This window comes from Stigmatopora nigra, chromosome 8 (assembly GCF_051989575.1).
Source record: "Stigmatopora nigra isolate UIUO_SnigA chromosome 8, RoL_Snig_1.1, whole genome shotgun sequence".
Classification (NCBI taxonomy): Eukaryota; Metazoa; Chordata; class Actinopteri; order Syngnathiformes; family Syngnathidae; genus Stigmatopora; species Stigmatopora nigra.
The window spans coordinates 12,180,001-12,196,902 of NC_135515.1; the positions used below are offsets into that span (position 1 = coordinate 12,180,001).

A 16,902-nucleotide genomic window follows, 5' to 3' on the forward strand; every position below is an offset into this window, starting at 1 on the left:
CCATGACCTTCACCCTGCTTTGCATAAGAAACGGATGCTTTGCTATCCTGTGCAGTAAATCATTTGTCACTTCTCTAGAAGACGATGTATGATGGTTACTTTTGAGCGTCTGACTATTTATTTTTTTATTCCTAAACAATTTTCAGTACATAAACATTGTCGGGTATGTAATGGAAGTTTTAGTCACTGGATTTGCTCCATATTGTTCACCTGATCGTTGTTCTCAATTAACATTTAAATTAAAAAGTTTTATTTTGTTTTATTTATTTAGTGTGAATGGTTGCCTGTCTCACTGGTTCTGGGTTGTTGTCTGTCTAAGTCATTTGGAATAGGGTCCAGCAACCCTCGCAACATTTACAGGGATGCGCAGTACAAAAAATGTAATAAATAATATTTTAATGCTTGAAAAAAGGTTTTTCAAATTCAAAACTCCTGTCATTATTTCAACTTTTCATAAAATATTTGCAATATTCCATGTAATATTGTTATTGTTATCAACTAAGAGTATAGAAATGAAATGATTTGAAAATGACTATAAAAAATATAAATTAACCAATTTCCTTTCAAGTCTAGATCGGTATCAGTGTATGGTATGATCAAGCAGAATTGGTCATTTTGATAGTTAAATGTCCTGAAATTGTACATGTACATTAATTACTTGACAGACAAATGCTCCGACATAACAGGAATTTGAGATACGGGTGAAATTCCAAGTAAATATTTCCCTTGAGATACGAGACAATTTTTGAGATATGAGCACATGAGATAGCCGGGTGGCCGAGACGCGAGAGGCGTCTTTCTCGGCGCAACTCCTTCGTGTAAGGTCACCTCACAGGGCACATGGAGACAGACACCCATTCACGCTCAAACTTATCCCTCAGCGCAATTTAGAAAGTTCAACCAGCAACCAAGCATGTTTTGGGATGTGGAAGAAAACCGGAGTACTCGAAGAAAACACATGCAAGCCTGTGGAGAACATGCAAACTCCATACAGGAAGGTCCTGGGAAACCTGGGATTAAATCCTTGCTCTCAGAACTTTCAGGCCGACAGGGTATACACTCACCGAGCTTCCTTCATGTATGGTATTGTTTTAAAATTAGCATCAAACAGTAATTGTTTTAATTATCACCGAGTTGACTTTAAAGGACCCACTGCAGTTGCATTCATATCTCTGTACACATTCACTGATTTTATGAGGGACATTAATGCCTATGTGGAACGACTAGGACTATAAATTTTGTTGTACTGTATTCCCTATAATATCATTGTTCTATTGAGTGTGGTTGTTACATAGCAGTGTTTAGGATTGACACTTTTTTTCTCTCTATCTTCTTGCAGGTTTACATGAACATGTCTGTGTGATGTCATGTAATCTGGACTCGGCACCTGTCTTTGAATTTGTGTTGTTTGGACGTCTATCACCTTTTGAAATCCAGTCAAGGTTTTCTGATATATTTCCCAAGTCACACTTGTGCACCTGTCTCTGTTATGGCCACGGTTCAACGTTGAAATCTAACACGGAAGGAAAATAATAAGTTAAAACAAGTTGAAACAAGAGTGCTTTTGCTATGGCCAGAAAAACTGACACTCCGAAGACTCATTACCTGTGACGGAATCTTTTCATCGCACCTTTGGATACCTGAAAAAAATAAGATGATTGTGTTTCTACTCCTCTTCGTTGTCTGGGTTGCAATTGATCAAGCTGACTCTGCGCAGTCAAATGAGCGGCGAGTTGTTGCCCACATTCCTGGAGACGTCATTATTGGAGCGTTGTTCTCAGTGCATCATCAGCCACCTGCAGACAAGGTTGGCTTTGGAAGATTCCCCATATTTCACATCAAAATGACAAAAAGTCTAAATGATGTATACAATCTAATGCGTGTCCTTGTTTTTCTTTCCTTCCCAGGTTCACGAACGCAAGTGTGGTGCGGTTCGAGAGCAATACGGTATCCAGCGGGTGGAGGCGATGATGCACACACTGGACCGCATCAACGCGGACCCCCAAATTCTACCGAACATAACCCTCGGATGCGAGATCCGTGACTCTTGTTGGCACTCTGCCGTGGCTCTGGAGCAGAGCATCGAGTTCATTCGAGATTCGCTGGTATCCTCTGATGAAGCGGAGGAGTGGGGTGGAGGAAACCCTTGGGGAGGAGGTGTTGGAGGAGCAGCGATGAAGTGCGCAGACCCCTCAGCCACACCCATGCGAGGGAAAAAGCCCATTGTGGGTTTAATTGGTCCAGGATCAAGCTCAGTAGCCATCCAGGTCCAGAATCTTCTACAATTGTTTAACATTCCACAAATTGCCTACTCTGCGACTAGCATGGATCTCAGTGATAAGGTGAGACATCTTGTTGATTGAAAGTTTGCTCAGAAGTAATGATATAAAATTTCCATGATTGTCTCTCTACATTTTAGAGTCTTTACAAGTACTTTATGCGTGTAGTTCCATCAGACGCCCAACAGGCAAGAGCAATGGTGGACATAGTCAAGAGATACAACTGGAGCTATGTCTCTGCCATAAACACTGAAGGTATTGACATCTCACACATTCTGGTGTTTACATTATTTTCAACTGTACTTGTAAACAGTTTATACTTCTCTGACCCTTCTTATGTTTTCAGAACCATATATAACTAATTACTGTATTTTCCGCACTGTAAAGTCGCACTTTGAATGAACTGCCTATTTTAAAAGTTGTTTCATATATAAGGTGCAGCGGACTATAAAACGCAGTAATAGTAGTGGTGGTCCTTGTGCGAGTGGTTGTAGTATTAGTAGCACTAGAAGCAGAATGGGATTGTGTTATACATCCCCTATATCAGGGCTGGATAAATAATTCCACAAAGGATCATAGTGGATGCTGGTTTTCATTCCAACCCATTGGAGGACATTTTTTTTCACCAATCTGGTGTCCTACAAGTGCAATCAGTGGATTGCAGTCAGGTGCTTCTTGTTATCTGCAGAAATCTCATTGGTCAAATTGTCTGTGCTGGGTCGGTTGGAACAAAAATCTACACCCACAGCGGCCCTCGGGTGTCAGTTTGCTCACCCCTGAGGTAGATGGAGTGGTGGTAGTAGTGGTGGAAAGGGATTGCATTATATATCCATTAGTCGGACCTGTAGTTGTGGTATACATCCACTAGATCGAGCTGTAGTAGTAGTAGTAGTATTAGTAGTAGGGTGTTGTATTTAACATTCACTAAATCGAGCTGTAGTAGTAGTATTAGTAGTAGGGTGTTGTATTTAACATCCACTAGATCGAGCTGTATTAGTAGTAGTAGTATTAGTAGTAGGGTGTTGTATTTAACATCCACTAGATCGAGCTGTAGTAGTAGTATTAGTAGTAGGGTGTTGTATTTAACATCCACTAGATCGAGCTGTAGTAGTAGTATTAGTAGTAGGGTGTTGTATTTAACATCCACTAGATCGAGCTGTAGTAGTAGTATTAGTAGTAGGGTGTTGTATTTAACATCCACTAGATCGAGCTGTAGTAGTAGTAGTAGTCGTTGTTGTTAGGGGTTGTGTTATACTTCAACTAGATGGAGCTTTGCTAAAGGGATTTTCATGCAAAGATTACCCAATAGTGATCCATATAAAAGGTGCATCAAATTATAAGGCACATTACAGGCTTTTGAGAAAGTCTTTTAGTTGTGCCTTTTAGTGCGTAAAATATTGTAAACTAATGAAATATTGTTGATTTTTTCTCACACTGTGCATTAGAAGTTGTTTTTAAGAAATGAGTGTTGTTAGCAAGCCCTAGCCAGATTTGAAAAACGATTCTAAAACTAAATTGTCGTCAGTAAATGTTAATGGTGGCCTATAAAGTGCTAGCAATTCATCAGACCCTTGCTGCCTTTATAGCTGGGTGTGTACATCTATACTGCTTGTTGCTGATGCACAATGTATAGCTTGGCTGCAGGGTTTCCGTGGAACTGTGTTTCTGCTCTGTTATGCCATGCATGACACACATTACATGAAAGACATAAGCTTAATGGAATATATATTTCTATGATCAAAGATCTATCTTATTCACTGCTAACCTCGAAAGTAATGATAGAAATTCCATTTTATTGCTGGCCGTATGGCTCACCTTGCATTGGAATTGCGACATAAAGCCCAAATAACATAAAACGCATAAACGCGAGAGATGATGGAGTTGAACGATTGGAAATGCATGATTACTTTGACATCTCGGCATAGCACGATAGCAAAGAGTTAGGAAGTTGCAATTGTGACGAATAGACACTGATGGCGCTTAGAGATATAGAGTTGAAGGGGCAGGCCAGCAAGCAGGTGGTTTGCACGTATCTTATTACCTAGCACAACCATTCTACTAGGTTGTGTGATGAAGAACACATTTAATAATTTCCGAGCCACTTTCATTACAAATAACAATTACCATGTTTGAATGTGATTAGAAAATATTTAACATCAGTATATTCTAATAATAGCAGTTATACACAGTCCAATACCTTTATTATAGTAGTAGTTTAGAAGATTTTTAGGATCATTTTATAATAATGGACCTAACAGTTATTTGAATAGACTTATTTTTAAAAGCATTCTCACCATGGTTTTAATAAATGAGATCTGACACTTTTGGAGTTTAGTTGTTTTATAAACGTGTGTATTATAGGCAACTGTACGTGTTTACCGTTATATTTACAGACAGGCGGGATGACCTTGGAATAGATATTCAAGGTCGTGTGTCGCTTTCTTAAATACAATCACAGAGCGGGAGGCTGTAAAGGAGGAGATGGAAAAAAAGGGAATAAAAATGGAAAAAGAGGGAGGGAATCATTCAGGGCAGTGAAGGAAGGAGGGGTTGAGAGATAGAGGGTGATGGGAGTAGCAAAGAAAAAAAGAAGCTTGGGAACATGGAAATAGCAGTGATGGCAATGGTGTCAATGTCAAATTTATGTCGAATGTGTATTTGTGTTTTATATCTTAATGGAGTGCTAGGGACAGATAAGAGGGTACACAGAAACTGCAGATTGGATTGAGGATAGAAATACTCATATTTTCAGCATCAAAATCTAGATAATGGCTTCAAGATATGCTGGAAGTCATATGCTCAAAGTGAAAAATACACAAAGATATGAAACAACTGATTCATAGCTGTACCAATACTTTGTTTCATGCAGAATGTATGCTATATTGCACATCTGACTATTCAAGTATATTACAGTATATTTTTTATAATATTATCAGATATCTTTCTGACAGGACATGCTTGATATTGAAATAGAAATGGAGTTTAACACGCTAAACACAATGCAAACTCTAAGTCTACACATTTGTCCAAAAACGGAAATGTTTGCATGCTCCCAATGGTGGTACATAAGAGAATCACTTAAAGAAAAGATTCAAAATCACTCAATGGAAAGTGTCATATGGCTGTTCAACACGTTAAACACAATACACCAAATTGTAAACTACTCAGTAGTCCAATTCCAACACGAAAGAATCACTGAATGAAAATTTTAAATAAATGCAATGTAAAAATGTTTAAAGAATGCATTATATTTGATCTGTTGTACTTAACTTGTTTTCAAACCGTGACTATCCACTTTTTAAAAAAGAACTATTATTACCCATTTCCTTTATATAAGTACAATGTTTTTCCTATATTGAAACACAGTGGTAGGTTTGAAACATGGCATGACATTACACGTCAAATCACGATACATTTCAAGAACAAATCCTCTTACTACAAGCCAAATATTTTTAAGGCTATTTAGTGTAAAATAAGAGTGATCCACTGCTGTAGATCATTCGGATTGACAACATTGAGGCAACCAAAATTGACCCACATTTTGTTCCATTTCTCTTACCTTACAACCCTAATCTTAATATGCTCATATTTTCATTGGAACTGGACTCATCAGAATATTTACTACATTTAATACTCTTGTATGTGGAACAGAAGTACAGTATGTCTCTTCAGAAGGTTCAAATTCGCTCACACTGTTGACAACCTTTTCATTTCTGTGGGAGTAATCGTTATTATTGTCTTGTATTGAATTTGCCCTCAATTACTTCTTTCTGTGCATAGTCATTTCACCTGATTGGGTTTTACTGTTACCAAATTTGACACATCATTCAATTGAGATCTAACAGAAACTAGTCGATAACCCTGACAATTGAGTTCCCTCACCCATGCACATTTCCGTTTTCAATTGCAGGTTGTTTGACTTGACCGGACGTTTGGTCGCTAGTCTTTTGGTCGCCGGTCTTTTGGTCCCCGTTGGTCGCCATTAGGGTTAGGGTTTAATATCTAAGTACATTTGACAACCCTAACCCTAGCGGCGACCAACGGGGACCAAGAGAGCGGCAACCAAAAGACTGGCAACCAAAAGACCTGCAACCAAAAGACCGGCAACCAAAAGACCAGCGACCAAGAGTCCGAGCACCGTTGTTTGGCCACTTACTCATGATACTAATGATTCCGATAACACTGACGACTTGTGTTGATTATTAGGCTTTGGCTTGTAAACCTCAAGAGAATATAAAGTACTATAATTTCTACCCATCAAGGGTCACAGGGGGTGCTGGAGCCTATCCCAGCTAGCTCCGAGAACCAGGGGGGGTGACACCCTTAATCGGTGGCCAGGCAATCGCATGGCACGAGGAAATGGACAACCATTCACACTCATCCTCAGGGGCATTATTTAAGTTTTGATATAGTTAAGGCACCTACTTTTTAACTATATATTTTTTGTCCTGTGAAGAAGTACTGGGGTTTGTGGTTTGTGGCCTCGTTGCACGAACAACACCCACAATGGCGAAAAAAACAAAACAAGTCTCTAGCATAATAGCAGTTCTTTTTTATTATTATACCGACTTGTCTCATTTCAAGTAAGAGGGCGAGATTGAAAACATTAGTATTTTATTTTACTCAGACGGACTGACACCTACGTAGCTCGCGGACCGGTGGTTGGGGACCACTGCAATATTCAAATGACAACATTAATGTAAAATTTGAACGGAATTAGCATTCCTGCTAATTCACGTCACTTGTCCGAAGAGGGATCAATGGCATAGGACGTATAATAAATAGAATATACATTGAAATAAAACACAGTTATGCAGTAATCCCTCAAATATTGCCCCTTCAACTATCACAGTTTCACTACATTGCGTTTTTTTCTGGGGGAATATTTTTTCTTAATTAAATGTCTTTTGTAAGTTCATAAAAATGTGAAAATTCACGCTGAAATGTGCAAGTGGAAGCCAATCCCCTGTCCTCCGCTTGCTACATTGAAGTAAAAAGCATTGAAGTAAAAAAAGGAACAAATATTTTTTTAAAGTTCATAAAAATGTGAAAATTCACGCTGAAACTCGCAAGCGGAAGCCACTAATGAAGTAAAAAAAAAAGTTAAGTTCATAAAAATGTGATAATCCACACTGAAATTTGCAAGCGGAACCCTCTCCCCTGTCCACCGTTTGCTAATAGGACTCAGCATTGAATAAAGCAAAAAAAGTTTTTTTAATTTTTTTTATAGGGATAACCCTACTTAGCGTTTTTTTTATTCATCGCGGCCATATCTGGTCTACATTAACCGCGATAATCGAGGGATTACTGTACACAACAAACACATTTAGATAAGAGATTTAAGAAAAATGTACAATAAGAAAGATTGTTGGAATGGGGTAATAGTGAGCAAGATGTGGCAAGAGGATGAAAGTAGCATAATTGCGAAGGACAGGAAGGAGAGAAGTGGAAATCAGGGGGAGAAAGGAAGGATATCACCGGAAACAACCCCAAAAACCCATGTTTTGGTAATAAGAAGACAGCCAGGCTTGAAAAAGTCATGTTACAAGCTTATCAGGCCGATTTGACAATTTTGGCTGAAAACAACAACAACATAAAGCAACAATAACAAAATGTCTCACATAAAAAGAAACGGCTGGGAATGAGTCAGAATGAGGCAATATCGGAAATACTGCTTTCTTTTTTTAACAAAAATGTGGCACACATACTACAGTATGTAGCAATCCTTCTAAGTCAGACAGAATTACAGTGAGACTTGGTGAAAAAGATGTCTCGCACATAAATCCCTGTTGAGACTGAAGTGAAGTAGGTTACAAGCTTTATCGATTCTGATGACTATAACTCTGTGTCTCTCTGCTGGGGTGTGTGTGGGTGTGTGTGTGTGTAGAGTCTACACCATCTGTCTCCAGCTACTCTCACTGAGAGACTAATTACAGGAATTTATACTTAGCTCTGACACACTCGTCATTGGCATGGACCCTGTACTGCACACACACACATACACACACACAGACACATTCCATGATCCACTACCTTCTAAAATTTTATTAGACCACAGATCAGGGCAGCCTATTTGATACCAAGTTATTTTATTGATTGCACACCATAAGGACAAACCTTAGGACTTAATCTTTTTGAGAGATGTTCAGGGAAGCCAATTGGAGCAATGGATAGCTGATCTCATCTTCAATGAGACAACAAAATGGTGAGGTGAAAGTGAAAGAGGAAGAATTTAGGCAGGGAAATCCTATCATTTCCATTGCCCGTGTATACACCCTCCCATTTGCATAAATTCTAGGTCACCCACTTTCTTTGGCAAAGAAAAGGGTGCCAGAGTCGGGAGACAATTTCACTGACACAAATGTGAGATTAATGAATTGTGCTGCGACAGACGAGTCGGGGAAATAGGTCGGTGCGTCTGTCCAATGCCTTCTTGTAAGTTGCTTTTTCTGAAACCTTTTGTCTTTCCAGGCAACTACGGAGAGAGTGGGATGGAAGCGTTTAAAGACATGGCAGCCAAAGAGGGCATTTGCATTGCTCATTCTGGTAAGGCATGAACACCAGGTCAAATAAAATAATCATTATGATAAAAAAAATGCTTGGGTCATTTCAGAATTGGAGGACATTTTAGCTTCAAAAGTCTTGAATTAGGTCTTCACTTCTGTTACATAGTCATCAATAATGATAATGTATCAAAGGCCTATTTATATTATTTTACAAATTAATGGTGAAATTTGTATTACTCATCTCATCTCATTTTCAGAACCGCTTTATCCTCATTAGCGTCACGGGGGGTGCTGGAGCCTATCCCAGCTGACTCCGGGCCAAAGGCGTGGGACACCCTGTATCGATGGCCTGCCGATCGCAGGGTACAAGGAGATGGACAACCATGTACACTCACACCCATAACTAGGGGCAATTTAGAGTGTCCAATCAGTTTACCATGCATGTCTTTGAAATGTGGGACGAAACCGGAGTACCCAGAAGAAACCCATGCAGGCCCGAGGAGAACATGCAAACTCCACACAGGTGGACGTGACCTGGATTTGAACCCAGGATCCTAGTTCTGTGAGGCCGACGCGCTAACCACTCACTGCACCGGGCCGCCCCCATCGCATTTCTATAGGATTTAAATACGGACTTTATATTAGCAACTCCAAAACCTTAAATTAGTTTTTCTTTTAACCATTCAGAGCTGCTGGTGTCCTTTGGGTTGTTGTCATGTTGCATGCTCAAAGAGCACTGGAGTTTGAGCGAACTAAGGGGTGGACATTCTTCTTTGAAATTTTCTGGTAGACATCAGAATTAATTCTTCCTTCAATTACACCAAGTCGTCCTGGCCAGAAAGCAGCCCCAGACCATCACAATGTCACCACCATGTTTCACTCTTGGTATAGTGTTTATTTGATGGAATGCTGTGCCATTTTATCGTCAAATGTAACGGCCCGCACACGTTCCAATAAGTTCAACTTTTAACTCATCAGTCCACAAAATGTTCTTCCAAAAGTGTGGAGAATTATCAAGATGTTGAGAGCAAATGTAAGACTAGCCTTTATATTCTTTATGGACAGAACTGATTTTTACCTTGGAACTTGTTTTTTTTCTAGTAGAGCCATGAACATTGAACTTAACTGAGCTGTTCATTCGATGTTTTTCTTATCTGACCCCTTGTGTCAGTTGTCGTCGCATTCTTGGAGTAATTTTGGCTGGCCGACCATTCTGGGAAAGGTTTGCCATTGTTCCCAGTTCTCTTCATTTGTGGATAATGGTTCTGAGAAGGATGGAGCCCTAAAGCCGTGGAAATGGCTTTGTAACCGAGCTCATAACTAATAAATCCCAATCACTTTTTTTTCGCATTTCTTGTTGAATTTCTTTGGATCGTGGCATGACGCTGTGATCTTGTAGCCTATTTCACTTTTGTGTTTACTTGATTCAACACATGGTGGTAATCAGGTGTGGGTGTGGCCTGTGAAATTCAACTCAGCTCTCCTACAATTGTGATTGTTCACAATTATTTTGTTGTTTAATAAAGTGGGGCACTTACTTTTTCACAGAGAGCCGGACAAGTTTGTGATATTTTCTGCCATGGTAAATAAAATAATCATTTAGAAATCTTTCCTTGGGTTGCTTCTGTGTCATATGAAAATTGATTTGATGGTCTGGAACCTGTGTGTGTGTGTGATAGACACGCAAAAACACAGAAATCAGGAATGGGGCAAATACTTTTTTCACGACACTGTGTGATCACAAGCTGGGTTCATGAGTGAAAGAACAAGATCTTGGATACAAGCAGCCAAAGTGCGTTGTCTCCACAGGGTGTCTGTTCTAGATACGGTGAACAGCTCGGCCATCTTGGGGGGGGATTTTTGGTGGACAGCTACTGCTCCTTTCCATCAAGAACGGCCAAATGGGGTGGCTTGGGCATTAGGATGCACCCTTGTGGGTTGTTCTGAGCACGTCCCAAAGCGGTTCTCGAGCCGCATGTGGCTCCTAGCCAAAATGAAGGCGGCTCTTTGCTTCTTTTTTATATTTTGTATATACTGTGGCTCTTTGCCTTGCATCATGTAATGAAAACAAATAATAAATAAGAGGAAGAAAGTGTTATATTAAATAATATGGGTTTATTTGTGTGTGGTTCTGTCAGTTTTGGCAGGTCACTGCGTGGTGTGGCTCTTTGACTTTCACAGTTTAAAATTTTTGTTTGTTGTGGTTACCTTGTTCGCCACTCCATCAATAGAAGATAGATGGATGGATAATTTCTTTTCAAGTATTCTTTTTTTCTTAGTGATTTTTTGTTAAAAGATTTGGTCTCAGGACAAGTTCTTTTTTTCTGAACCTACGTGTTTTACATTTTTGCATTACAACTTCTCTAAAAGTCAGCAGAGTTTGGCTCCCGCACTCCTCAACCCAGACAAGGATTAACAATGTTGAAAATGAATGCTTGAAGCACATATTTAAAATTTCAAAGCTGAAATGAAAAATGTACTCCAATTATGTAATGACCCAATTGTTGTCCAATATTCCTTCCTCTAAAAACATTTGACTTCATATTTTTCTGTAATGCACTTATCTAAGGATTAATTCAAATAAATTAAACTGATTAAATAGAAAAAAACAACCCCAAAAATGAAATGCAATGCATACTGACGACAAAATGTAAAAGTATTATATGCTGTGCTTGTTTCTCTTAATCATGTTTGCTTCAGGAAAAATCTGGAGCAATGCTGGAGAGCAGAGCTTTGACCGATTGGTTGAAAGGCTGAGGGCCCACCTGCCCAAGGCCAGGGTGGTGGCATGTTTCTGTGAGGGCATGACTGTCCGCAATATCCTCATGGCTATGAGGCGCCAAGGAATGGTGGGAGAGTTTCTTCTTGTCGGCAGGTTAGTAAGCAGCCTTTTCTAAATTGTGTTTTCGATTAAAAACAGGAAGAAACAAACAGTCGGGCTAAAATTATTGTATTTATTGTTTTGTTTGTTACTCAAATTGAGACTTTACTCTGAACCCATGTATTCTTTGCAATACTCACCCAAACATATGTAGACAGGCAGCACTCAACCCCCCTTTTGTAAGTATTTACATTGCAATACTTTCACAAAACTTCCTAATAATATATAAGTGTTGTTGTAAACTCATTGGCTGCCATTTAGTGTGATAAACATGCAATTTATTTTGAATTTGAGTGAGACTGCGACTGCCACCTCCCCTAGTCATACTGAATAGGACATGCATCGTCATCAATGGCAGCGAAAGATGATCATTAAATGCTAGTTTTTCATCTGAAATGGATTTAATCTCTATAACGGTCAATGGCAGTGAAATGAACTTGTATTTGGTGAAAATGTGCAGTCAGAGCGGTACCGCAGATAAACTCAGAATTATTCATTCCTGCATTGATGTTTAAGGTCATTTACAATGTTTAATCAGTTTTCATAAAGCACTGGGATAAAAATTCCCATGAAGAGTGATAAAAGGAGGCAATCATAGGAGATTGAGGTGTAAGCACAGTATGGTTTACTCAGTAATCATATTTTAAAGAGTCTGTAAGGTCAAATTCAAATGAATAAATTGTTGGATTGGGGAAGAAGTAAAAAAAATGTTAAGAATCCTGACAAATTGAATTAAATGACAAAAAGACTACCTGAAATAAGGCTTTAAAACAGCTTGAGCTGTAAATACTAGAATTCTTTAGGAAGTGTTCCTGCTTACTGTCAATGAAACTCCCTGCGCTTGTTAGCATCGATGCTAATGCATTTAGCATATTTCCCCTGTCAACACACTCATGCATGTTTGAGCATTTTGAGCCAGAATAAATTCAGAAAAAGAAGACAATGTGTTTCTGAGTTTGCAGCAGAATGGTACAGAATGTATCGCCTGTTTCAAACCACAAATTTTCATCTCACTCACTGCAGAGACGACTTTACGGGTGGGGAGATATTTTATTGAACATTTGTATGACCCCGTAGTGGACTGCAGGGTGGCCAAATTTTGACAATCTTTTTTGGGGTCATAGAGGATTATGGCTACGTAACACTTTCGCAAACGGTGCATACCAACTGTTCAATTAGACTTAACAATATAGCTCTCCATTTGTCTGCCTATTAGTGAAGTCATTTTTTTTTATTCTTATTTTTCAGTAGTTTAAATAACCATGTTGTTTCATGCATTCTGGTATCCAGGCGATTGGTCGTTGGTAAAATGATAATGCGACCGACTAATATACAATGGTAGGTCAGAAAGCTGTGATGACACTGGGCTTTGGCCTATGGTGATCAACAGTTTGAAAAACTGTTTAAATACACTGAAAATAAAAACCTAAAAAATCAGCCCAAAAGATTTTCTGCCTAGAACTGAAAGATTCAGAGAGGCGCCTTTATTTTCAGCATTTAGTTTCCAACAGATATCGTGTATTTAGAAGAAAATCATCAAATGACCCTAAAGCATCTTTCAGTAAATGTCCCTAAAATATTTTTTTTAGGATTATATGTAACACGCAGTGGAATCATGGATGATTTGTCAATAATAAGTCTTGTTTTTAGTTGTGCACGAAGCTTACTGATACTGCTATCTCATCAAGACATTGATAAAATTATTTAATTTATTTATGGGTGGAGAACTGTTTTCTGTCAATTACAAACATTTTAATATTTGTATTAATTGTATTTAAATCAATATTTTTTTCTTTGTTCACCGATGCTGAATTTTTTTCATTAAAAATAGTTCAGTAGAGTTCAAACATTTTTTTAAGTAACATTTAATAATAGGTCGGCAGGCGGAGCTCGATTCCCGCTCTTGACGTTATGATTGTGACTGCAAAAATGAATGAATGAATGAATAAATCTCCTCTTTTTGCAGTGATCTACACTCTCTAACTAAGACATCGTAACAGTATCCATTTTATGATGTCCATTATTACCATCATTCACATTCTTGCCATCATCTACATGGTCATCATCGTCACCCAACTGAGTGAGGTAACGCTTGTGACATTTTTCATTGGCAATTCCATTATAACAAATCATTCTTATATTTATTTATGTTCAGAACATGTCCTGTTCAACTGCATAAACGTGAACAACGGGTTCAATTTACATGCACAAAACGGATTGACTTTGTTGGCGGGAGCTATGCAAATTTTAATAGCCCTGGAATCGAACGGTGCATTTTCTTTCTGTATGGGGCTGGTCCATTCAAGGGTCAATGATTGGATTGGATTGGATACCTTTATTCATCCCGTATTCGGGAAATTTTGAGCAAGAGGGGTGTGGATGCAGAAATAGGAAAGGCATTTTAGACATAAATAGATAGGTAATAAGTTAATAAATAAATACATGAATAAATATATACATAAATAACCGTGTTGCTGATATATATAAATATACATACACATACATATATACATATGTAATTATACATACACATGCATATATAAGCACATATATACATACACATCAATATATAAGCACATATATACATACACATACATATATAAGCATATATATACATACACATAAATATATAAGCACATATATACATACACACATATATAAGCATATATATACATACATATATAAGCACATATATACATACACACATATATAAGCATATATATACATACACATACATATATAAGCACATATATACATACACACATATATAAGCATATATATACATACACATACATATATAAGCACATATATACATACACATAGATGTACATGCATGCATACGGTAGGTCCTAGTACGCAGCCATTTTTTTGTTAAAGAGCCTGACAGCTGATGGGAGGAAGGATCTGCGGAAGCGCTCCTTCCTGCAATGAGTGCAGCAGTCTATTGCTGAAAGAGCTTCGAAGGGACTCCACAGACTCATGCAGGGGGTGGGAGGTGCTGTCCATGATGGAAATCATCCTGGTCAGCATCCTCCGCTCTCCCACTTCCTCCACAGAGTCCAAAGGACAGCCCAGAACAGATCTGATCAGCTTATTCAGCCTGTTCCTGTCCGTCTCCGTGCTCCCGCATCCGCAACAGACCACTGCATAAAACACTGTAGATGCCACCACAGTGTCATAGAAAGTCCTCAGCAGTGTCCTGCACACTCCAAAGGACCGTAGACTCCTCAATAGGTAGAGGCGGCTCTGGCCCCTTTTGTACAGGGCATCTATGTTTGTGGACCAGTCTAGTTTGTTGTTGAGGTGAACACCCAGGTACTTCAAATTCTCCATGATTTCAATGTCTTTACCCTGGATGTTCACCTGAGTGGTCTGATGAGGAAGTAACAATATAATTATTCATGCCGTTCTTCAGCAAACAAGATTGAGTCTCGTGAGGTGATGCTCACAGCTGTTTAAAAAATTCAACAAGAAATTAAGTGACCTATTAAGGGAATATGTTTTCGTATTCCAAGCAAAGTCACTAGAGATATCTTTCATGGAGGAATCATTAAACTTTGGTCCTACTCTAGTGTATAAAGGTTTCCCTGACTGATGTCCTTTGCATTGCCATGGTTTTTTTTTTTCATTGTCAAAAACATTTTGTAATCTGTCCTTTGTCTGTCCTCAAGTTTTGTTTTAATAAATGGAACATTCATTTATTTTCTGAACCGGTTTATCCTCACTAGAGTCGCGAGGGGTGCTGGAGCCTATCCCAGCTGACTTCGGGCCAGAGGCGGGGACACCCTGAATCAGTGGCCAGCCAATTGCTGGGCACGAGAAGACGGACAACCATTCACAGTCATATCGAGGGGCAATTTAGAGTGTTTTTGGAATGTGGGAATAAACCGGAGTACCCAGAGAAAACCTACATAGTTCTGGGGAGAACATGCAAACTCCACACAAGTGGGCTGACCTGGATTCGAACTCAGGACTCCAGAGCTGTGAGGCCACTCGGCTTGTTGCGATGCATTCTCTCTAATTTGTGTGTTTTTTTTCCTGGATGTTGGATATTGTTTGAGTGAGCTGTTTCAGCATTGAAGATTTTGAATCAATAAGCTTGGGTAGTGCTCTTGTTTATCACTATCTAGGTATCATCAAACCTTCCGTCTTAATGGCCAGTCTGTTTCGATTAGTTTTGTGTATTAAAGCCTTGCCCTCAATAACATCCCTCTTAAATAAACTGTCTGTAGAGTGGACATGGTCATGGGTGGGTGCGCGTCTCACCGGAGGTCTAGAGAAGGAAATTCTTATTAGCCTCAATCTGTTGGGCAGACTCTCTTTCGTGTCAAGATAATTATATTACCACAGGATCACACAGATGATCATAAAGATAATTATTCACTTACCACTGATCTGATTATACCAAGTGTTTAACACCTCTAGGCTTGACTCGGCCATCATTTGGATAAATAAGAAAATATCTCAGGCAATTTGGCTTGATGATTAATGAATTTATGTCCTAGTTTATGCTTAGGTTCCCGCATGCGCTTACTGTACTTATGTATGTACTGTATTTTTTTTCTTTAATTATTTTGAATCAGGATCATGTCCTTAGTATTAATGCAGGCCCCCATAAAAAATGATCTCAGCTTTTCAAATAATAGTTTACACTTGTGAAAAAGAATACTTATACATATATAAAACATTATTAAGAATATATGTATATATATATATATATATATATATATATATATATATATACATATATATATATATATATATATATATATATATATATATATATATATATATATATATATATATATATATATATATATATATATATATATATATATATATATATATATATATATATATATATATATATATATATATATATATATATATTCTTAATAATTCTTTATATATTAATAAATAAAAATTTAACGCCAGAACCTTTGGAAATATATATACTACTATTGTTGGAGAAACCTGCCAAGTACACTTTGAAACTTTCACCGTACCTTGCACATCTGCACCTCATCATTAATCAGTACCTATAAAAAAAAAGAAAGCAAAATCAACTATTGTAGCTGTAGAAGAAATTTTAGAAAATACCTTTAAATTTTTTTAACAAATTCTCTGAACCGATTATCCTCTTCACAAGTGACACGGCACACTCATAGATAAGGGGCAATTTATAGTGTGTAACCAGGCTACCATGTCTGTTTTCGGAATGTGGGAGGAAACTGGA

At 38.2% G+C, this 16,902-nt stretch overlaps 1 protein-coding gene across 2 annotated transcripts in view; it reads left to right on the forward strand.

Annotated features, from left to right (window-relative positions):
• The window catches only part of grm5b (glutamate receptor, metabotropic 5b), a 67,168-nt gene that overhangs the window by 10,478 nt on the left and 39,788 nt on the right, over positions 1–16,902 (forward strand). For both annotated transcript variants that reach the window (XM_077722292.1, XM_077722294.1), the window contains exons 2-6: positions 1,340–1,807; positions 1,908–2,342; positions 2,420–2,534; positions 8,751–8,825; positions 11,486–11,660. In XM_077722292.1, the coding sequence (XP_077578418.1) occupies positions 1,655–1,807; positions 1,908–2,342; positions 2,420–2,534; positions 8,751–8,825; positions 11,486–11,660 (953 nt within the window). In that variant the 5' untranslated portion in view covers positions 1,340–1,654. The remainder of the gene's footprint in view (positions 1–1,339; positions 1,808–1,907; positions 2,343–2,419; positions 2,535–8,750; positions 8,826–11,485; positions 11,661–16,902) is intronic.